The sequence below is a fragment of the Gastrolobium bilobum genome, unplaced genomic scaffold, assembly GCF_033153095.1.
Source record: "Gastrolobium bilobum isolate Gb01-03AN ecotype WA unplaced genomic scaffold, APGP_CSIRO_Gbil_v1 utg755, whole genome shotgun sequence".
NCBI lineage: Eukaryota > Viridiplantae > Streptophyta > Magnoliopsida > Fabales > Fabaceae > Gastrolobium > Gastrolobium bilobum.
Window position 1 is genome coordinate 142,446 of NW_026897541.1, and position 23,726 is coordinate 166,171.

Consider the following 23,726-nt stretch of genomic DNA (forward strand, 5'->3'; position numbering starts at 1 on the left):
AGATAAAAAATTTCAAGAACAAAAATACTACATCTAACTTTTTTTTTAAAAAAAAAAAAAAAAACTAAATTGTATATTACCTACCTCAAATTTCAAATCTTTTACTAATCTTAATCTAAAATCTATAAATTATCCAATTATTATAACATAAAAACGCAATGTGTTGTAAGTTGTAGTTGTCATTTGAGTTGAGACATTCCAAGTTCCAACTAGCTCAGTTCAACAACTCTTCTCACTTGGACACAGACTCAGAGGACTACTATGAAGACTCGTAGCTCTTCAAAAATCTCTGCAAAATGGGTTCCCATTTTCTCTGTTTTTTCCTTCCTTCTTGGAATGCTCATCACAAGCAGGTCCCTTTCTATTTCTCTACTTTTTTTTTCTCTTTATTCTTTTTTATGTATGATTGTTTTAAGCTATGGATTCTGGTTGCTGTTTACTTTCCTTTTGCTTTGCTCTAATGAATCTAAAGTTGTAAACTTGGGTCTGTGTGTTGGCATTTTGTTTTTCAAAGTTCAAATTTTGATGATTAAGTTTTGGAGAAACTTGGTTGTGATTATCGAACAATATAATTGTTACTTTTCAGGATGTGGCTACCACCTGAATTGAACGGCGTGGTTCTGTCAAAATATCGGCATGAACAAGAACGAAAAGTGTTCTCAGGGGATTGTGCTACTAAAAAGGCATGCTTTACTCATGTGAATTTCTAGTTCAATTTTTACATGTGTTTTAAATTGTTTTCTATGATTTTGAAATCTCTGGGGCGTGTTTTGGAATGCATCAGGAGTCTGTGCACGATAAGGATGTAATGAACGAAGTGTTCAAAACCCATGAAGCCATTCAGTGAGTGCTAAGGGGAATGTGTTTCTATTTTTGGCTAGATTTGCTTGCAATTGAAGTATTGAGTGATTGGTGTTTTCTTTTGTTTGGAGGGCATGTCAGATCTCTAGACAAGCAAGTTTCCATGCTTCAGATGGAACTGGCAGCAGCGAGGAGTACACGAGAACCTGGGATTTCAGATGGTTCGGCTAACTCCTTGGGCTCGGGCCTCTCCACTGAAGGCCCTCCCAGGAAGAAGGTGTTTATGGTGATTGGGATAAACACAGCTTTCAGTAGCAGGAAGCGGCGTGATTCGGTTAGAGAGACTTGGATGCCTCAAGGTATCTTATAGTTCTAATGAGAGCTGTTTTAATCTAACCTAAACGGTGATGGGTTAATTTCTAACAGGTGGTGTTTTTGGTTCTCACTTTTGATTAGGGGAACAGCTTCTTCAATTGGAACGCGAGAAGGGAATCATCATCAGATTCATGATTGGTCACAGGTAATTTCTTGTATTATTCTGATTGTGTTAGCAACATGAATTATTATCAAAACAAAATATGATGTGAATCAGGAGAGTTACAATAACGCCTTAAGAGACTTAGGTCCACAAATAAATTTATGGCTTTATGTATACAATGTGAAGCTAAATGAAGTTTTTGTTGTTAAGTGAAACACTGATAGAGAGATATAATATAAAACTATTGAAGTCCCATCACTTAACACCTTAAGTTGTAAGGTTGAATTGCTTGCTTTGTCCTGGTATCGGAGCCAAAGTGACCACGGGGTCGCTTGAGCTGTTGGGTGAGATGGTTTCTTATCAAAAACATTTATTTATTATTTCTATTAATATGATAACACAAAAAGATTGTTCCTGTTTGATATAACAAAATTATCTCTATTACACTTCTTATCTGACTGCTAGATCCAAAAATGAGCGACAAATTGGCCACAGAGAACTGTGTTTTTAATCCTTACCTCAAAGAACAGTTATTGGCCACAAAATTGACTTCTTCTACCAATTGCAATAGGATACCTCTGTAATCCTTTGTTTTTTCTACTGAAGTCAATACCTTAGTACTGAGATTGGAGATTGTGTACTTGTATCCTGTTATTGTAAATGATCAAACTCATCAAAGATTCTTGACAGCATATCTCTTTGATGATATCCCTTCCCTTGAAGTTTGAATGCATATGAATATTATTGCTTATTTTCTCTTAATATTAACACTCACTAATTTTAGGGAACATGAATTCAAGATCTTGTGATAATTGGAAATCGTTTGGCGCAAGTAAGTTAGAATTACAAGTGCCTATATAGCACTATAATTTTCATGAAAAGTCTCCTATGAGTTCACCTTGCTGACATTGGAGTATGTGGAATATTGTATTTGTGTTATCTAATAGGTTCAGGTTATGATGGTCTTATTCTTTGTGTTACTACAACGAACCATGCTAAGTAACCATAATCCTTGTTTCCATGTTTACTCCTCATCATCTTAGTACATAGTAACTTGGTTCTGCATCTCATACTTCATCAACTGTATACATGGAAATATAATAGGAAGAGTTTGGTATCAGAAATCTTAGAAGTTAAAACATCTTCGCAAGATAAAGCGAGTATTGTCTATTTTTGATATGGTTAGGCTTATGAGGTCTCAACTGTTGATAAATACACGGAGAGACAAATTTGTGCAATTTAGACAGTTCTGAAGGCAGAAGGGTAGTGGTTTGAAATTCAATTTCTTTACCTTTGATAATAAATCCTCCTTTGTGATGTAGCTATCTGTTGGCAGCAGAAGGGGCTATTGTTAACTTTGGCTAGAAATATCATAAATAATATATGCAGAAGGTGTAATTCTGAAGTTAAGATAGGGATGTTCCGATTCTGTTGTTCAAATCAACAATTTTAAGAACCCAACACAACATGGTTTCATTATAACTCTATCTGAAAAATAGATATATGTTTACTAGGCGGCACTGTTATACTTAATGGAATTGACATGATTGATATTGCCATCATTGTCCCAGTGCAACTTCCAACAGCATTCTAGATAGAGCAATTGATTCAGAAGAAGCCCAGCACAAAGACTTCCTTCGCCTGGTAACACAGATCATTGGAATTGTTTATAAAAATCTGGATAATCTAGCAGGAATATGATGTTGCTTATTCATTATCTTGTAGGAACATGTTGAAGGGTATCATGAATTGTCTGCTAAAACAAAAATTTTCTTTTCTACTGCGGTTGCAGAATGGGATGCCGATTTCTTTGTTAAAGTGGATGATGATGTCCATGTCAATTTAGGTATGAGGTGTCTCAGGATTCTTAACCACTTTCTTCTGTTTCCTTGCCATTGTTTCCTTTACTGCTTTACTCCATCCCATTTCCCTCACAAGTAATGTTCATTCTAATTTAGGTGTACTGGCAACGACCCTTGCTCGTCATCGTTCAAATCCCAGGGTCTACATTGGGTGTATGAAATCTGGACCTGTTCTTTCACGAAAGTAATTTAACTGGACTTATATATTTGATAGAGGCTACCCTTCTATGCTCCTCATTGTGGCTTCGTAGTAATCTGATTTTGTTTCTGTATATCTAGGGATGTTAAGTATCGTGAACCTGAGTTTTGGAAGTTTGGTGAAGAGGGTAACAAATACTTCCGACATGCAACTGGGCAGATATATGCAATCTCTAAGGATCTGGCCACTTACATTTCCATCAATCAGTATGGATATCGTTTTCCATTCAATATTAATTAGCTATTTTTTTATCTCTAGCCAACAATAGTGACTTTTCTTCTTTATATATATGAAGAAACATTTTTGAATGTGAAATTAAGCACCCAACTAGATTTTTCACAGTGCATAATGATTGTGCTGTCATTTTTTTAAAAGCAAAATACTCTTGAAAAAAAAAAAAAAACATTTTTGTACGTTCAGTTAAAATGTTTCCAAGATAGGAACTCTTTAGCTCATGGATCGGTCAAAGTTTAAATAAGCAAGCAGAATCTGATGTACGTTTGGCATGGAATATAATGTCTTGCAAGACAAATTTCACGAGGTTCCTAATTGTGACTGCAGGCCAATATTGCACAAGTATGCTAATGAAGATGTCTCACTCGGCGCATGGTTCATTGGTCTGGAAGTTGAGCATATTGATGACCGGAGTATGTGCTGTGGGACTCCTCCAGGTATGGCATCTGAAAATAAGTAAATAGTAAACATTGTCTACCTATCACTTTGGCTGTCAGAGAAATAGGGAAACTATATTTGTTTCAAGTTCTGCTAGAAATTCTGACATTTATCATGCATTTTGGTGTCACTGGATGAGTTCCCATCAAACTTTCTTCTTAGAGGGCTCTCCACATTTTAAAAAGTTTTAAAAAGGACAACATGATGTTTTGTCTTTTAAAGCTTCTGCTATATAATTTATATTTTTAGTTCAACTGAGTTTCTCATCCCCCCTCCCCCTCCCCCAACCTTTTTTTTTGTTATTTTCTCTTTTGAATGTGGTACTCATTTCGACTAAATGTTTCTGTAGACTGTGAGTGGAAGGCTCAAGCAGGTAACATATGTGTTGCATCCTTTGATTGGAGCTGTAGTGGAATCTGCAAGTCAGTAGAGAAGATTAAATTTGTCCACTCAAAGTGTGGTGAAGGGGATGGAGGTGTTTGGAGTGCTTTATTTTAGGTTGGTTCAAGGGAAAGAGGAACTGATAGTTTAATGCAATTGAAACAAAGGCAGTTTTCTTTTCTGGGTTATGAGTTGGAAATCTGTGCAAATAGAAATAACATGGAAGATTTCCTCAGCCTTTTAAAGCTACCGGAGAGGATGCTTGATCATTTTGGTGGAAACTGTTGTTTCAAGTTTAGAATTGCATGAATTTGGATTTAAGGTTACACGTGTTCATGTTACCTTCCCGTCTTATTTTAGGGTGTGCGAGGATATGATATCTATACTCGGTGTTATGTAACATGGGCCTCTTTTTTATGTTTCTGTTTTTGTTTACTCGATGTTTTTTTTTATGTATTTGTGCAAGGTCGAATTTTTGTTTTGTATAGTGAAAAGGGAATGAATTCATAGTTTTGTTGATGCGTTCCAAGTGGAAATCACAAATTTCAAAAGACGTTTATATTTACAATTGATCATTTATCTGATATTATCTCTTCGTTAAAAATTTTGCGCGCGGATATCTGATTCTTTTAAGAGACTAAAAGTGTATGAGATTTATGTTTCTTTTTTTCTCTTTTGTGACATGGTCTCGTCGTGAGTCTTTTATATTTTTATGTGTCTAATAGATAAAATTATCTCTTACAATATGTGAAATATTAATTTGTTCTTTTAATCAACAAAAATTGGGTAGTTGCACTGATAAGTGAATAAGTGAAATACATTCCAAGATAAGACTAAAATTTAAGCTCCTAAACAAAATTGATGAGAGAACCCTAAACTATTGAGTATTTTTACTTAGGATTTCATTTTTTTCATGGTAGCAGTAAATAAATCTCCTGCAATATATATATATATTATATTATGGGTAATATATATTTATAATCATAAAATTACTTTTTTTTCTGTCATATTAACCGACAATATTTAAGAAAAGAGAAAGAAATTTTAATATTATAATTATATATTCCTCATAATATAATGTTATTGTTTTTAGAAAATATTTTCTTTTTCAAACAACATGAGTGAATGATTATCCTTTTACTTATTATACATTCATTTGAAAGTTTCTCAAAATTAAATTATCTTTATTATATTTTGAATATTTTAGAGTCATAGACTCCTGCGAGTATCGACAACCAAAACTTTTTAAAAATAGAAACGTTATTTTAACGTTGGAGTAATTTGTGAATCGTGAGGTAGAGACGGGTTAGAAATCTGTCATTATTTCCTTCCTTATTCTTACTGTCACTACTTTCTTGTTTTTATAATCTACTCGCTATGTCTTATTTTCAGGTTTGCAGTCGGAAAGCTATGAGAAAGTGACATCCAACACCGTACCAGTTGGAAATGAAAATGAAATGGAAGAAGTTAGATACCAATAAAGGCGAAGGAGATTTGAGGGCAAATATTTTTCATTAAAGAAAGAATATTGTAAATAAAGATAAGACATCAAAGGGACTCAAATGGAGTTCTAGTTGATCCAATAATGAGAGTCAAAAATATCTTTTAATGACAAAAATACTAATTACTTTTATAACAGCAATTGGAATGATATTAACCGAAAAAGAAATTCAAGGGAATAATTAATGGGTTAATCTAACAAATCCGACATCAATCAAATCTATGTCCATTAAGCAAATAATTAATTAACTTAAAATTTTAAGTTATTAAGTTAGGCTACATTAATAATTTTATATATTTTTAACACATTCTCTTTCTAAAAAAATTTATTGAGTTTGAAAGGTAAATGATTTATCATACCTAACTTATCTGTGTTAAAAATTTTTACAAAGAAAATGAGAAACACGAGACTCTTAAAAAAAAAATTCAACCTAAAAATTTAAACCATTAAGTGAGACTAGATTAATAATTTCATTTATTTCTAACAAAATATAACAAGTATATTCAAAGAAATATCAATTTAAAATCTGATCTAGAATAATAATATAAATACAAGGCTTATATTAATACAAGACTCACTTTCAAAGTCTTTATCATTAAGAAAAGACCAAGTTAACAAAGATTTTATAGTTATTGTTACGTCTCAACAAGTTCTTTAGCAAATTTCACCGCCAAGATACTTTATCACCAAGAAACTACAGCAAAACCTTATTACAAGTTACCCACAAGAAACAATGAAAACAGCTTATTGCCTCATCATATTCAAGTTGGTTGTCTCTCCATCAAGGCTGCTCATCTCTTTATTATAAATGCATACTTGTTAATCCAAATATACACATTTTATCTCAAAAAGGTAGACTTAAGCTTTTTCATTTCGCTGAACTGTGGATGCCAAATTCTACATCTCGAAATTATACTGCTATCCCACAAAGAATTCTATTCACCCCTCTGTTTGAATTGATACTTGCTGCTGTCGGTTTTAAAGAGATTTGGTTAAACATTTTATTGAAAAGCTTTTTCGCAAAGCTAATGTCGGTTTGACTAAAAAGATGAAATATCAAACCACTTAAGAAAGTAGAGGTATAATTATCATGATGGTGTATTTTAAATTAAATACCATGTTCATGATACTTTTTTTTTTTGTATAACCATGTTCATGATACTTGTTTAAACTATTAAAGATGAGTTGCATTAGCCTTTATGTATCAGGAAAAAAGAAAAGAAAAAAAAAGACGAGTTGCATTTTGCAAAAGACCAATTAAGGGCAAGTGTTAACTGTTAAGGTACTATTTAATACAAATAAATATTAATTTCGTTATTAAATTAAACATAATGTTTATTTAGACTATGAAGCAGTGTTTTAAAACTCGGCTCGGACTGGCCGGGTCGATCCGAGACTCGGTGACCCGGTGGGTTCCCCAGTCCGAGCGGGTAGTTAGACTGGTTATGCAGTCAGCCCGGATTGGACCGGTGACCCGGTTGACTCGGGTTAAACCGGTTTTTCCTTCTTCTTATTTTTTTTGGTAAATTTTTTTGTTGTTGATAAGAACTCTTGAATTAAATCATATTCATATTTTTTGATGAATATGATTAAAAGTAAGGTGAAAATAATAAGGTATTTTATATTAGTGTAGTTCGTTTATGTAATTTAGTTGCATCTTATAATGATCTCATGAAGTTAAGTGGTGATAAACAGTGATGGTCTCATGATCTCATCTCAACGATCTAGAGCTAGAAGCTTAGAAGTATATAATATTTGCTATCATTGAAAACCAATTTATTTTTTGAAGCTCATAGATAGTTTTCTTATGTGAATTTTTATCAATATAAGTAATATTTTTATATTTTTAACATGTGAACAGTAAAACCGGTTCAACCCGGTTGAACCAGTGACCCAGTAACCTAGTACTTCGACCGATTCAATGACCGGTCCGAGTTTTAAAACACTGCTATAAAGGATTTGGGAGGGGAACTGAAAAAGAAAGTGAAATATTAAAAGTAGATTCTCAAAATAAAAATAAAAATAAAATTGAGATAGGGAGAGTGTGAGTTATAGGGGTGAGAGTGGCAAGGGGATGGCTCGTGCCGGACCATCTAACCCAATCACACATGAGAGAGACAGGTGCTATTTTTTATTTTTTTGATTCAGCAAAGAGAGGTGTCTGCTGCTCACTGGTTGAATTCATTAAAGACCAATTGTGTTTTGCAAAATAATATATATATATATATATATATATATATATATATATATATATATATTTATCTCTTCTCTTAACATGTTTTCACATACTCTTATATGTTTGGTAATTATATAAAAGTGTTTTGAGGATTTTAAAAGAGAAAAGATAAAATAATATTCAGATAAGTTTTTTTCATTTTTTTATTCATTATAATAATTTTTTTATAATAAGAGCTCTTCTTAAAAAATATCATTTCAAATATGCTAGTATTAATACTTTAACTTACCTAGCTCCGGTAAAAATTTGGGATGAAGTAGTGTTGGTGATAAATGAGTCAGGAATTTTTGGCTCGCCTCGTGAAGGCCTGAGCTTACATGCCTAATATTGGTTGTTGGAATCAAGATTGGACTTGTATAAAAACTCGTTTAGTAAAAAGGTCTCAGGTTCTAATTCAAAAGCTCGACCTTGGAGCCTCTCAGGCTGGCCTAGTATATTAATTTTTATTTTTATTCATATTTTTTAAACTATTTATAATAGTCCTCTCTCCCTCTCAATCTATTTCATCCCTATTTTATTAGTTAAACATACTTTTTGAATGATTTTGTTCTATATTATGCTGTTTGGATATACATTGAATTTATGAATATTTATAGAATTACTAGTGTTGTTGATTGTATATTCTGTTTGGATAAATTTTTGTTGTCTTATTTTTTCTAACAGGCTAAATCAGGCTTTTATTTTTTGTAAATAAGACAGGTCACATGCCGATAATTATATTCGTAACAGGTAACATGTTTGGTAAGACCAACACATTTAAACACAGACTTAGCCTTTTAAGACCAAATCTCGGCTCGGCTTGGCTCGACCCGTTAACACCCCCAATTGCGGGTACGGGCGCGGGTTTGAGGTTAATTTATTTATTCTCGTTTAATTTATTTATTCTCTTTTAAGATTCATAATTTAAATAAACAGTATCTTTAATTTAGTAATGAAATCATTTTTTATTTATATTACATGAATAAACAAGTTCACTTAAAAAAACCCAAAATATTTAGGAAAAAGAGCGCAGTCTGTTTGTAGGATTGATATTAAATTGCTATTTCAATTATCTATTAATATATTTTTATGAAAAATATATTTCTCACGTGGTATTTGATAAAATTATCTCATATATACGTAAAAGTAGACGAAATTTTTTTTTCTCTTTTTCTCAGTGGATTCCGTCATTTTTTTGTATTAGATGAAATAATTAATATGAAAAATATTTCTCTTTTAATTAATAAATTATTTATATGAATAAAAAGCTACAACATAAGCAAATAAGATTTAATTTAAATAAAAAATTAAAAAATAATAAAAATAACCAATAAAATTAAATGACACACTTTGCGCGCTAGGTTAACACTTAATACACTCAGTTTTAGCAAATAATCGTAGTTTAAAAGAAATAAGTATGTGTTTAATTCTTTTAAGTACTATTTTTAGAAGAAGTTAAAAGTCTTATATCCGAAACCAATTAATCACCAAAACTGATTAGAATATCCACTCAGTTTTTTTTTTTTTCTTTCGTTGCTAGTCACTGAATTCAAGACTCTTGTTCTTCCTATTCATTTAAATATTCATTTATTTTGTTTTATGGATAAGTCCAACCGTCCAAGAATTCCATTTCTACTCTAGGCCCGAGTCTATTCACTAGCTTAGTATCACGCATCCCACCACTTTCTCTGCCTCTCTACTTCTGTGTCCCTTTCGTACTACTACTGGCCACAGCACCCATCCCCACCATCCCCAAACGCATTACGCAGTACCACACCGTGTCACATTTTATTTTCTGCCTTCCCCAATAGTTTTTACTTTTTACTTTGCTTCTTTCTTTCACTTTCTTCTTTTTTTTGTGCGTGTGGATAAACCAGCTCCTTTCTTTCTCTTACTCAACACAAAACACACAAAGTAACTGTAACTTAAAAGTAATTACAATTTATTACAGTGCCCTTTCTCTTGCAAAAACCCTACATTTCCCTGAAGAGGCCCTGCAGAAACAATCCTATTAATGGCAACAAGAGTTTTCTTTTCAGTTTTCGCTCACATTTCGTTCTCATGACAGAGCGTCTTTGCCTTATTGTTCCATATATGCCATCTCTGTGACTGTGTGCGTGTGTGTGTTTCTTTGTTTGTACGTGTATGCACATGCCTTGAGTAGCAAGGAAAAAAGGTGTTTTGCAATGCTGTTCATTTAATCATTTTTATGTGCGGGTGAGTTTATCAATCCCTGAGCTTCAGTTTCTACCTGCAAATAGGTCCAATAATTCTTCTCACTCACACGTTTCGGTAACATGAATGCACTTTGCTCATAGAATGATTATTACGCTTTAGAAATAAATCATTTGCGTTCCTTTTTCTTCTGTCTTTTCGTTTCTCTCTGTTTACAAAGTGCGATTTTCTCTTCCATAAGCATTTTGAAATTTGAAGTGGACAGAGTAAGTTGATGCTTGTTCTTGGTTACATTTTAATTTATTTGTTTTTTTTTTTATATGAAGTTGTGTTGTTTGTCTCTCTTCACAGAGTGAAAAGGTTGCGAGCATGAAAGGGGAATCGGTTCATAAGAACCCTAGGAAGAGGAAAATGGTGCTAAGCGACGATGAGAATGACGAAACAGGAAAGGATCGTAGATTCAAAATCCTATTACCGAACGGGACAAGTGTGGAACTCATATTGAGGGATCCTCAACAGGAAATGAGTTTCGGGGATTTTATACGCTTGGTCAAAGACAAGTACATGGAATTTCAGAAAGATATCCATGGTGAATCAATGAGGAAGAAAAAGGATATTAACTGGAAGGGTGGTGCTCTGTTTCTTCAGGATGCCACTGATCGGAAGATTAGCAACGTTAGCAACGGAAATCCACAGCTTATTGTGAACACTATGTATATTTCATATACCCAATTCTTGCGGGAATTTAAGTTATTTGATTATTTAATGATCATTCAGTGCCTTTGGTTTTGACATAAACTATTTTCAATTTTTGTGATTTTTATAGTTTTTCAGTATTTTGAATTTACATTGTTAATTTTAATTGTCTCTTGTGTATAGTTGGTTGCTTTCTTATACCTGTGCTGAATGATCACTTGTTGATGTGTTTTTTATGATTTGCAGAGTGAATTTGGCTGAAGATAAGATTTCAATTTTTGACAATGGCCCAGGGATGGATGACACTGATGAGAATTCCCTAGTGAAGTGGTATCTATCTGGTTATAGTTTATTTCATGAATTTTTGAAAGTTGCCAATTACATGCTGATACTATATCATTTGAATATAGGTCAAACATTAACTTTCTATCAAAGGGCATTATTTCTAAAGTGAACGTAGATAAGTTATCTACATTCGCTCTCAAAACGACGTCGTTTTGGGTTGAAAAATTAAAAAATTATAATGAAAAAGACTATAACAACCCTGAAATAAATTATAATTATAAAAATACCTTGATTTTTGTCTTAAAACGACGTCGTTTTGGACTCAATGTAGATAAATTATCTCCGTTGACTGTAGAAAAAGCGAACCCAATATTTAAAATCCGAATATTTGCAGGACTTGTTTGTCAGCTGAATGCAAAACCAAGAATTAACATTATTTTTTCCTAGGATTTAATTTTTATTCACTTCCATTGCATGTGAAAAAACTTAGTTACTTTACTGATTTGTCATTCTTGCGTAATGATAGTTTAATAAGTTTATACTGATAGTTGATCAAATTTAAACACTTTTTTCTATGTTGAGGGCTAAAAGGATTCAAATCTAGGTGTCTGGAATATAATTTCAGTTAAAAGGTTTAGGGGTTTCAATTTAGTCTAGTTTGATAACCCGAAGATTTAGAGGTAAAGTAGAGTTTAAAAGTGAATGAATTGCTCGTAGATATTTATATGTGAAGCAATTTTCAGTTGGAAGGTTCATTGGCATGTTTTGCTGCGAGTTTCATAGCTATTGCTTTGGATATATACCAATCAATAATTCATCCATGTTTTCAAAACAAAAATTCTTCTAAAATTCTAAAATTTCAATTCTGCTGGCACATTATAGTAGTTTCCTAAATTACACCCAGTTTTCAAACATTACTATCTTTTGATCTTAATAAATGACTATTTGACTAAATTTGTACTTCCATCTGAAAATTTAAATCACATTTGACGAGTGCTAGTCGTCACGATTCAGGACTTGTATTAGCTGAATATTCCACTGTCTTCTCTTGATTTTAGACTCCTCTCATCGTTTTGTGCAGGGGAAAGATGGGTGCTTCACTTCACGGATCGTCAAAATCAAAGGCCATTTCTCCATTATCTAGTTCTGTTTTATTCTTTCGAAGAATAGAATTTGTTGGAGTTTTTTGTCCATCCTTTCAAAGAATGGCTGAATAATCATCTGCAAAGCGTGCAAAATTTGAAAAACAAGGACGTCCATCGCTCACAACACTTCCATCTGATTTAGGATTGGAGATTTTGGGCAGGGTAGCGTCCCATTCGATCGAAGACATATCAAACGTCAAGTTGACTTGCAAGGAATTACTCCATCTTGCAGAGCATGACTCTGTGTATAAAAAATCCTCCTTAGAGAAGTTTGCATGTCTGCAGTTGAATTGGGTTAACAAGGAAAAGCCGTTTTACATGTGAGATTACATGTGAGTATTGTCATGCCGATGCCGATTACATGTTAACCCAATTCACATGCAGACATGCAAACTTCTCTAAGGAGGATTTTTATACACAGAGTCATGCTCTGCAAGATGGAGTAATTCCTTGCAAGTCAACTTGACGTTTGATATGTCTTCGATCGAATGGGATGCTACCCAGCCCAAAATCTCCAATCCTAAATCAGATGGAAGTGTTGTGAGCGACGGACGTCCTTGTTTTTTCAAATTTTGCACGCTTTGCAGATGATGATTCATCCCTTCTTCGAAAGGTTGGACAAAAAAAGTCTAATAAATTATATTCTTCGAAAGGAATAACGAAAAAGGAACTGTTTTAGGAACAGATGCTTATGATGCAGGCTATATACTAAGTTCAAACCGTTGATTAAATTACACAGTACTCATGCAACGATTGGGAAGGCATCTCCAACGTGTTGGTTTATTTTTGGGATTGAATATGCATTAAGTGAAAATACACTTATTAATTCGTTGGCATTTAATGTACCATTTAACTGTTTATAAAATACGTCTGTTAATTCTTAACAATTGAAAATAACAAAAATCTTTTCAAAATCCAGTGCAATAACTTGGGTTTTGATATTCCAAACAGAGTTTATTATAGTCACTGCCGTAGGTACACTGAGGTTCTAATAGACTACTTTGACAATGATACTAACCATTCAAAACAGATGATTATCAGATTGTCAAAAGATATATGTATTGATTTCAGATCAATTATCCATATTAAAAATAAATTTTACTTCATGGTCCCTGAACTTCTGAATTGCTTCTACAAAACAAGACTAAATTAACGGAAGACAGTACATTCTTTTTTTGTTTCCACGTAAGGGACTAAAAAGACAGTATATTATCACATTGATGTCATACCTGATTAGCTTCCTGTCATTTTCCTTATTGGACCACACTGCTTGCAAGGAATTATCCTGATAAATTAATAGTAGTGTTAGTGTCTAGATGTACAAAAAACTTGGAAAAAAATGAGATTGTACTCTGTGTTTTGTTAATAAGCTCACAATCAAGTCTGCAAGAGCTGTTTCAAAAGTATATTCTTCAGGAAGCTCCAGTAGCAGATCAGTATCTGGCGTCAAATCTCACATATTCTACATTTCAAACATAATCATTATGGCATCATGGAAACAAACCCGCAAGACTTTCCAACAATCAAAATCATACCCTGATCACATAATAAGAACCAAAAGATTAACAGCAGGTACAAAAAAAAATCAATAGAGAATCCTAACCTCGAAAAATTTGGCAACATCACCACTCCCATCCTGACTCAGAAGAAATACAAACAAACAAAAAGTAAATAATTAATAAATAAGGCTTCAACAAGTAAGCAAAGGAATAAAACCAAACTCAAAATTAAAGAAAAACAAAATATACTTGAATTTTTTTTTTTTTTTTATGGTGAAAACCAACAACAGCAATTGCACATAAACAGAATAGAGCAGGATCATTAGGTTATACTAACATGAAGGCGTAAAATATGGCACTATTTTAGGTTTATAGTTTTTCAATTGAATAACGTTGCTAATCTTTTTCAATAGTTTTTTCAATAATGTTTCAATGGTTAAACTACCTATTTTAATATATATTTTTTTCTCTATTCCTTCATTACCAGTGATCCACTTTTGTACAGTTATGATTTTTATGACCATATCATTTTTTTTTCACATGAGAAGATCCAGATCTTGATATTTTATCTATTTTTTTCTTGTCTATTTTACCTACTGATATGGATAAAAGTATAGGCCCAATAGAAGCCCGATGGCATGCCAAAAAGCCCAAGCCTATCAAAGATCCATAGCAAAGCGCGTAGACCGCGATGCCCACATCGCGTCAGACAAGACGCGATACCCCTATCACGGATGAGACACCTTGAAGGGAGCAAACTTAAAGCACAAGGCAAACCCACCGCGCCTTTATACCAATAGACAACGGACAGCTCCAGCTTACCGCGACTCTACCACTAGACATCAGAGACGATAAGGCTACCTAGGTCCCATTACTGACTTGCAGCCCAAGGCTGGCCACTCAGAAACCAAGCCGCCTCACTAAGGCGGCATCATAAACACTATATAAGCAAACGATACAACACCAAGGTACGATCATCCTTTACATTAACAACATAAAAACTCATGCCTCTGATACTGACTTAAGCATTGGAGTGTCTTCGCAGGTACCCCTCATTTGGTGTCTACGCGCCAACGTAAAGGACAAAGGCAAAGCACAATCCATTACACAACTCCAAGCCCAGACCAAGAACTTCGCAGACTACTCAATCGTGTGTGATTGGGCTCAATACATATTGGCCAGTCCATAGTGTATTTGGTCCGATCTTTGGCGCCGTCTGTGGGAACTTTCAACGTAGGCGACTTAAAGGTTGTCAGACGAACTTTCAACGTAGGCGACTTAGTCCTACGAAGAGCTGATGTCGGCAATAAAAATGCGCGACAAGGCAAATTAGCCGCGAATTGGGAAGGTCCATATCGCATCTACAGCAAAACGGATAAGGGGTCATATGTCATTGAAACGTTATCTGGTCTTACCATCCCGCGCACATGGAACGCGAACAAGCTTAAGATATTTTATAGCTAAGTCTTTTATGGTTCATCGCATATTTATCTTTTCAAATATGAATCACAAATTTCTCCTTAATTGATACATAATGCATCGCGCATAAGTGGGCAGGGTCACAACGATTCCAATCTAACATGATCCCTCATAAGGATCCTCCAAATAACAGGATCCCTCATAAGGATCCTTCAAGCAACAAGATTCCCCATACGAATCCTTCAAGCTACAGGATCCTCCAAATAACAGGATCCCTCATAAGGATCCTTCAAGCAACAGGACTCCCCATAAGGATCCTTCAAGCAACAGGATCCCTCATAAGGATCCTCCAAAGAACAGGATCCCTCATAAGGATCCTTCAAGCAACAGGATCCCTCATAAGGATCCTCCAAATAACAGGATCCCTCATAAGGATCATCCAAGTAACAGGATCCCTCATAAGGATCCTTCAAGCAACAGGATCCCTCATAAGGATCCTCCAAGTAACAGGATCCCTAATAAGGATCCTCCCAACAACAGGATCCCTAATAAGGATCCTCCAATCGAACAGGATCCCTCATAAGGATCCTTCAATCAACAAGATCCTGCAACTAAAGGATTCCTCTCAGTTCAAACGCGATCTTCCCAGATCCATCGCGGTCTTCTACATACCAACGCGATGAAGGCAGGCTAGGCCAAACCTAGGTCAAACTCCTTCCAAAGGTATAACACCCCTAGAAGCATGCCGAAAACAAAGGTATATAAACTCTATGTGTTATGAATTGATAAACTCTTTACGGATAGTCGCTTATGGTCCTCGAGTACCACGCAAAGTAGGAATCCCTATGGTTTTCAAACACCATACAAAGAAGGAATCCTAGTTTAAGGAACAAGCGCACTGATCTATATGTTGAAAAAAAACCTCACGAAAGAGAAAAAGGAAGATAAGGGTAATAACCTTCAACAATTATCAATTTTTTCACGTAACTTCGGAGGAGCGTCGACAACATCATCATTATTCCATGCTTCTTTCCTGAAGAAACATATACTTACAACTATTCTACGAGTACTTAGTCGATATTCATCATACAAGAAAACAAAACACATATTATACACACATCATCCATGCCATCAACAAAATATCATTGATCAAAGCAATAGGGGATACCCCCTGGAAATATCATAGTTTCGCAGTACTTGGGGAAATTCCCCTTACAAGATCACAACAGTAAGAGCAGAAATTAAGAAGAAATTAAACTGTCTGGATAGACATGTCCTGAGGATCATCATTATCTTCAGCGCGATCTTCACCCACAATGGGAGGTTCTTGAGGGGTTGGTTCTTCTAAGGACGGCGCGACAGTATCAGTATCCATCGCACTGACTAGCTCCACTAGAACCTCTTGGTCTTGATCATTGAGCATCACCAGTTGGCCATCCTTGAAATAATGGAAGTAATGGACATTCTCCAACTTGACAGAAGGATTGAAAAAGCGCACTTGCTCCATTATGTTAGCAAAAGTCCCCTCAGCCTCCTTCTCAAATAAACCCTGATACCTCTTAACCTCACTGGTCAAGAACGCCTTATCCTTGGCCCAGGTATCAGCGTTTCCTTCTAGCTCCATAACGCGCTTATTCAGATCAGCTTTCTCCGCCTCCAAACCCTTATTGGAGGTCGTAACCGTCTTCAAGGCGCTATCCTTCTTCTCCACTACTTTATTCAATTTGGCTAATTCCTCCTCAGACTTCTTCAATTTTTCTTCAAAGTCAGCATTTTTACCCTTCAGCTCATCAATGCGCTCCTTCAAGAAATCCACCGAGCCTGCTACATGGAATGAAGTTAATCATTACAAGCACAATATTATATAAATCAAAAAATACAGCAGCAAGTGACTTACCAGGCACAGACATAATAAATTGGTTCGCTACGCTCAGATTTACAGAGGTCGTCAGCCATTGATCTTTAGATAGCGTTTCAATACGGGGATCGACTTCTCTACCCTTAGCATACATGTTTCTGTCAAATCCCAAGCCATCACCAACATAGACAAGGCTCGGCCACTCTACATTGGGCTGTCCAGCTATCTCTTCAAAAGTTCTTTTCTTCCCCCTCGCAGTGTCTTCCACCACTACCTCAGGAGGTACGACACCTTGGGAGGCAGCAGAAGGACCTACGGGCTTTAATGGAAACTTCAATCACGCGGCAGCATGCCCGCTCGATTTTGCCACAGCAGCAGCAGCAGACGCGGTAGGCTGGGGGGAGGCGGAGGAACCCGCAATAGCAGCGCGGTTGGCCGCTATCTTCTCTAATCTACTCAACGAAGCCGCCATTGAACTATCTGCATCAAGTATAAAAGAACAGCATTCACGTTAGAAATATCCAAAACACTTTTTGACATATAAATTATACATGGTTCTTCCTACAGAAGCTTGGCAAACTAATAGAAGTGAATTACCCAAAAATGCTCGGATATCATCATTTGAATACTCATTCAAGATTGTATACGTGCTCAACGAGCCTGTATCTGAAGCTTCACGGGCAATTTTACTCAGAGTAGTCACGGTCTTCTGCTCCATGTCGCTCAAATCATCAAAATTATAACTTAGGCTGGCACCTTCCAACGAATGCTCAGTCCAGTACAAAGGAAAGATGGGAATCCCATCTTCCCCTAGGAAAAAAAAGGTGGTATCTTTCGCTGGGAGAATTTTGAAGTATTCTGTGGTCCACTTATTAATCTTCCTACAATACGACTCACAGAACTTCACCTTGCTTCTGAACGACATCCAGCTTGAACGCGGTTCCATCATGCTAAACATGTACAAAAATGATTCTACTGATTGAAAAAGGCCATAGGCCTTGCAGATCATCTCATACACTTTGATAAAACCCAGGCATTGGGGGTCAGTTGAGAAGGCGCCACGTTCAAATGCGCCAGTAATTTATAGACAAAAGAGGAAAAGGGAAAATGAACTCCTATGGATAAAAGGAAATAAAAGTATATCATGATAAAATGTCGGGTTGATCCTTTTTCTCACGCAAAACAAACGCGCTCATTCTTCGGGACGACATCAACTTCCCACTGATCGTCAAGGGCTTTGTCAGGAGTCAGGTGGATAGGGGCTGTTACCTCTGCCAGCTCTCCCGGAGAACAAAACACAGATTCAGTATCCAGCACTGTATCTGTTACCCAGCTTAAGGATTCCTCATCCATCAGGTTTCGCTTAACAGGGGACTCATTCTCAGGGTCGAAGTGGATGACTTTCTTCTTAGATGAAGGGTTCACCTTCAGTTTCTTCTTCTCGATAGGACCGCGCTTCTCGGTAGCACCACATCTCGCCATTATTTCCTTGATTTGAGGAGACACAAAATCTGATTCAGAAGAAGAAGAATCAGTAGAAGAAGACAGGTTAGAAGAAGCAGAGGCAGCAAATGCAGATTTATAATCATCAAATTTCCTTTTCTTAAAAGGATACCCAGCCGGGTATACTACGTTTAACGGTAAGGGACTAGGGCTCTTCTGACCATAAGACTCTCGCGCGATAGAACACGAAGCATCGCACGATGAATTTAAAGAAGGATATTTAGGGCTTCTTGAATCAGCTGACTTATAGCTATACCCAATACTCGAGGAAGAGTCACTCGATATCAAAATCGGCCTAGTCATTTTCAAAGCTACCTGGGGAAACAAAGACGAACTTTGTGGAGAAAATACTTGCTTGCGATTATGACATCGCGAGGACGAACCTACTTCAAACCTACGAACAGAGGGGAAATGTCTATCATTTCCACAAGCCTTGGGACAGGGAGCTACACACTTATCAGTATACCACACTCCTCTGATTCCCAAATACCGTGACCTAGGCAACAATCTCGAAGGAGGACTGGACGAATCAGATCGTTCGAAAAATCTGATAAAATCCGTACATTTGTGATTATCAGACATGACTCAAGCACGAGGAGGGAACATTATTAAAATTGATGTATAAACCAATAGCACAAGTAAAGGAAGAAGAAGAACACACCTGAAATTTATACTTCGGCTTAGCAGAACCACGAGCAGGACATGTCAACACCGAAAATGCAGAAAACAGGCACTAAGGAGTAGAGGATTTTTTCATAAATAGCAACAAAGTTGTTTTCCCTCCAAACTGACAAAGGCTCAGCATAAATACGAAAGGTTCTCTCAAACGGATAGTCCAAAAGACACCAAAACGTGTTGAGTTAAACGGCTTTGAGGGGACACGTGGCAAGAAGGGGAAGCGTTTTCACTTCGAAAACCACCCACGCTTACCCCTAAACACCCACGTAACAACACTGGCATTTAATGCTTCTTACACTTAAACGTATAATCCACCGTTCTTAAACGACTAACACTCATGATGGTACTTTAACATGATTACCGCTGCAAGTAGAAAAGACAGATCAGCTGTAAACTACCGCGCTTCGAACAACATATAGCTCACGGCTTTTCCCCATGACAAACCCGCAAGCTAGGGGGCAACTGATCTGGATAAAAGTATAGGCCAAATAGAGGCCTGATGGCATGCCAAAAAGCCCAAGCCCATCAAAGATCCAGAGCAAAGCACGTAGACCGCGATGCCCACATCGCGTCAGACAAGACGCGATACCCCTATCGCGGATGAAACCCCTTCAAGGGAGCAAACTTAAAGCCCAAGGCAAACCCACCGCGCCTTTATACCAATAGACAACGGACAGCTCCAGCTTACCGCGACTCTACCACTAGACATCATAGACGATTAGGCTACATAGGTTCCTTTACTGACTTGCAGCCCAAGGCTGGCCACTCAGAAACCAAGCCGCCTCACTAAGGCGGCATCATAAACACTATATAAGCAAACGATACAACACCAATGTACGATCATCCTTTACATTAACAACATAAAAAATCATGCCTCTGATACTGACTTAAGCATCAGAGTGTCTTCGCATGTACCCCTCCATTTGGTGTCTACGCGCCAACGTAAAAGACAAAGGCAAAGCACGATCCATTACACAACTCCAAGCCCAGATCAAGAACTTCGCAGACTACTCAACCGTGTGTGATTGGACTCAATACATATTAGCCAGTCCATAGTGTATTTGGTCCAATCACCTACTCATATTCAATATCATTTGACTAGAATTCCTCTCTATCTCTCTCCTATTGATATTATAATCCAATGATACTAAAGATAAATAGATAAGGTAGGCAAAAATAAAAATAAATAGAATAATCTATTTTCAATAATTATATATATAGAAGTTGCATTCAGTTGTTTGAATTAATGTGCGAGATATAAAATTTTATTTTCATTTTTCTATTACTTCATTTTGATCAGTCATCGCATCGCCCATGAAATAAATATAGTATTAAATTACATAAATATCTGTGCATTATTGTTCTTATTATTCTATCTCATATAACATTAATTCCTATCCAAATTTTATTTGTTGGGCGCTGCGCATAACATTTTTATGTTCTGTTGGACTTAAAAGTTTTTATGAGCATAAAAAATTACAAGTTAGCATATATGGTAATTTCTTGGTAGTTAGCGGTTACTAGCATAATACAATTCGTATAGGAAAAAGTAAGAGAAGTAAAGATAGAAGCATGCAAGTAAAGAATGAACCAACTGGGTATGCAAATCGGCAAATGGAAATATAGCCTGCAATTATTACGTAGAGGCATCGAATATTTGGGTGTGGAAGACAGACAATGCAATAGTTTATATTATATAGAAAAGAAAAGTATAATGTCCGCACGATTTTATTTTATTTTTTTGGAAAAGTATAAAAGTATATTTTTTTTTCTTTCATCGTTCCACTTTATTTTTCTTCTTGAATATGTCCGCACGATTTTATTTTATTTTTTTGGAAAGATAAGGAAAGAAACTAAAGACGGTTACAAAGTCTAGGGCAAGAGATACCCATTAACCCATACAATCTCTACTAATTAAAATATTATTACACTCAAGAGGAGGTTCTTGTAATATATGGAGGTTCCAAATCAGTCCATTTGCTTCCATGGGAGGCCAGCATGTCTGCCACCATGTTCCCTTCTCTAAATGTATGACTAATTTAAGTAACCCACTGTCTCTGCAATAAAGAGTTTATACGTTTGACCAATAGGGCCACTGGATGACAAGGATCACAACTGCCGGTAATGAAGCTAATATATAGCCACTTGTGAATCCTCTTCGATCCAAAGATTAATTCCTGCGATCCATCTTCTAGTGTCGTCTCTAATGACACCTCCGCAGCAAGACTGTGCTCCTCCCCTCTTACTAAAGCCATCAACGTTAAGTTTGACCCATCCGCTAGGTGGAAAATTCCAACATATAAAATTCTCCACTTTCTCACGTTTATATGTCCCAATGATTCCCATCTTCAGATGCGCTTCATTTAAATTAGTCTTATATATATCCATTGAATCTTTAATTCTTTTCTCATTGTTAGAGCCCCATAAAAAATCACGTGAACTCGCCTTTCAATCTCGTCGCATGTCTTGGCAGGGAGCAAACAAGAGAGGCTAAAAAAGATTGAGCCAAGGTTGTTCTCCCAGCCATAGAAAGAGAGCCTCTTTTCCAGTTCAAAAGCTTGGGAGTCCATTTTATTCAGAACTAACTGAAAGAGTTGGCATTAGAATGACCATGCAGAAAGGGTATGCCCAGATACTTCCCTAGATTGGATGTCAGATAAAATCCCAAAGCTTGGGTTATCTCCGAAGCTCTAGAGTCGTTTACATTCTTCAAAAAGAAAACTCTAGACTTCTCACTATTAACTCTCTGACCCGATGCTTGACAGAACAAGAGAAGATCCTTTCAATAAGTCTTGCTTGATCTAACGATGCTTTTGCAAATAAAAGGAGATCGTCAACGAAAAACAAGCGACTGATAGGAGGACCTCTTTTTTTTTAAAGACCACAGGCTTACGGAGATTGTTGTTAAAAGCGTGGATGATAAGGTGGGCAAGTCTCTCAATACACAACACACAAAAAATAAGGTGGGCACGAAATTATTTTTAAATCCTATAACATTATACTTTTATTTCTTATATTATATTGTGTTAAATTTTAACTTTTTTTTTTTTTTTTGATAACAAAATTTTAACTTTTATTAAAATAATGGGAGTGATAAGATTCTAGTTAAGAAGGCATTACTCGTGTATCAAAGAATAATTAATAACTATCCTAGAAAGCTTAAAATATCACGGAAAAGCTTATATATAATTCATTACAATCTCTAACAACAATAGGAGTAGATCTTTTAATGTTTTAATTAACATGCTATGTCATGTGAGATAATCCTAACTATTCATAGATAAATTAATGGTGATGATCTTGTCATTCTTTATTTTAATATTTTTTTTCTCTTTCATTCCTCGTCACCATTGATTTGCCCATAAATCTCTTACATGACATGATCATGTTAACTAACATATCAACAATAATAACATAAAATCTTTCCATTTTTTTTATTCCTCGATTGCTTCAAAATAAATATTTTTAATTTGCTTTTTGTTTCGGGTATTGATACATTAATCATTTTTGCAACTTTATGTTTACTATTAACGAATGAGAGGAAAGTTAACAATAAATAGTATTTTAATAAATGGGTTAATGTTTCCCATGTCGTAGAAGATAAAATATCACATACATACATACATATAAAAATGTGTGGAGTTTGTTATCAAAAAATAAAATAAAATGTGGAGTTTATATTTTTTTTTCTCTCTTCTCCTTATAAGACCACATATGAGTCTCACACATTTTTATATATGTATAAAAGATAAAATTATCTTCTACACTTTGAGAAATATTAAACTCATTAGTAAAAGTTCATGGATCTCTCAGTTATATTTTAGGGCTTCAGTGAGTTTCTTCTAGTCATGGAATATTCGTTCTCAAGCTAAGTATGCTTTGGACCTCATCTTTTGGGCCGGACTTACTGATAGCGAGATTAAGCATACCATAATTTGGCTTACTTTATTGGATGATACTTTACTCAATGATCAAACTATCTTGTTAACCGGTGGGTACTGTGAATCCGTGATCTACTTACGCCTATTCTAGCTAACATCTCCTATATATGCTCTTCATTTAGTAAGTCTGTTCATGGATACATCGCGTTCCACTTACTAAATGCTATTTATTTATTTTTTGGATTATCCGATACATAGAAGGTATACTATTTCACGATATTCATTTCTCTATTAACTCATATGCTTCCACAGGCTCATTCAAAGACTAAATAGGGCGATGAAATCACTTATTATCACTCAACTATTAGTTAATGCATCTTTTTTTGGTGATTAATTCTCTTATTTATTGGCTCGGAACGAACAAACATTGGTTGCTGTCTTTAGTATCGAACTTGAGAATCGAGCTTATCATCATTGT

At 35.5% G+C, this 23,726-nt stretch overlaps 1 protein-coding gene across 2 annotated transcripts; it reads left to right on the forward strand.

Annotated features, from left to right (window-relative positions):
* The first annotated feature begins 249 nt into the window (after window positions 1-249).
* Window positions 250-4,884, forward strand: LOC133307872 (beta-1,3-galactosyltransferase 7-like). Of its 2 annotated transcripts, none has more exons than XM_061508426.1 (11): window positions 250-353; window positions 587-683; window positions 785-843; window positions 943-1,160; window positions 1,258-1,321; window positions 2,851-2,923; window positions 3,005-3,125; window positions 3,238-3,325; window positions 3,421-3,546; window positions 3,902-4,011; window positions 4,362-4,884. In XM_061508426.1, exons 1-11 carry the CDS (start codon window positions 262-264, stop codon window positions 4,508-4,510), a joined length of 1,197 nt encoding a protein of 398 aa, XP_061364410.1. In that variant the 5' UTR covers window positions 250-261; the 3' UTR covers window positions 4,511-4,884. The 2 variants fall into 2 exon arrangements, with proteins under 2 accessions (XP_061364410.1, XP_061364411.1); XM_061508427.1 differs by having other exon boundaries at window positions 788-843.
* The last annotated feature ends 18,842 nt before the right edge of the window (window positions 4,885-23,726 follow it).

Bases quoted from the DNA above. Each gene is read 5' to 3' on its own strand.
- LOC133307872 (XM_061508426.1), top strand. From the start codon at position 262: ATGAAGACTCGTAGCTCTTCAAAAATCTCTGCAAAATGGGTTCCCATT. The intron at 1,161-1,257 runs GTATCTTATAGT...ACTTTTGATTAG, and splicing joins AGAGACTTGGATGCCTCAAG to GGGAACAGCTTCTTCAATTG. The intron at 4,012-4,361 runs GTATGGCATCTG...ATGTTTCTGTAG, and splicing joins GTGCTGTGGGACTCCTCCAG to ACTGTGAGTGGAAGGCTCAA.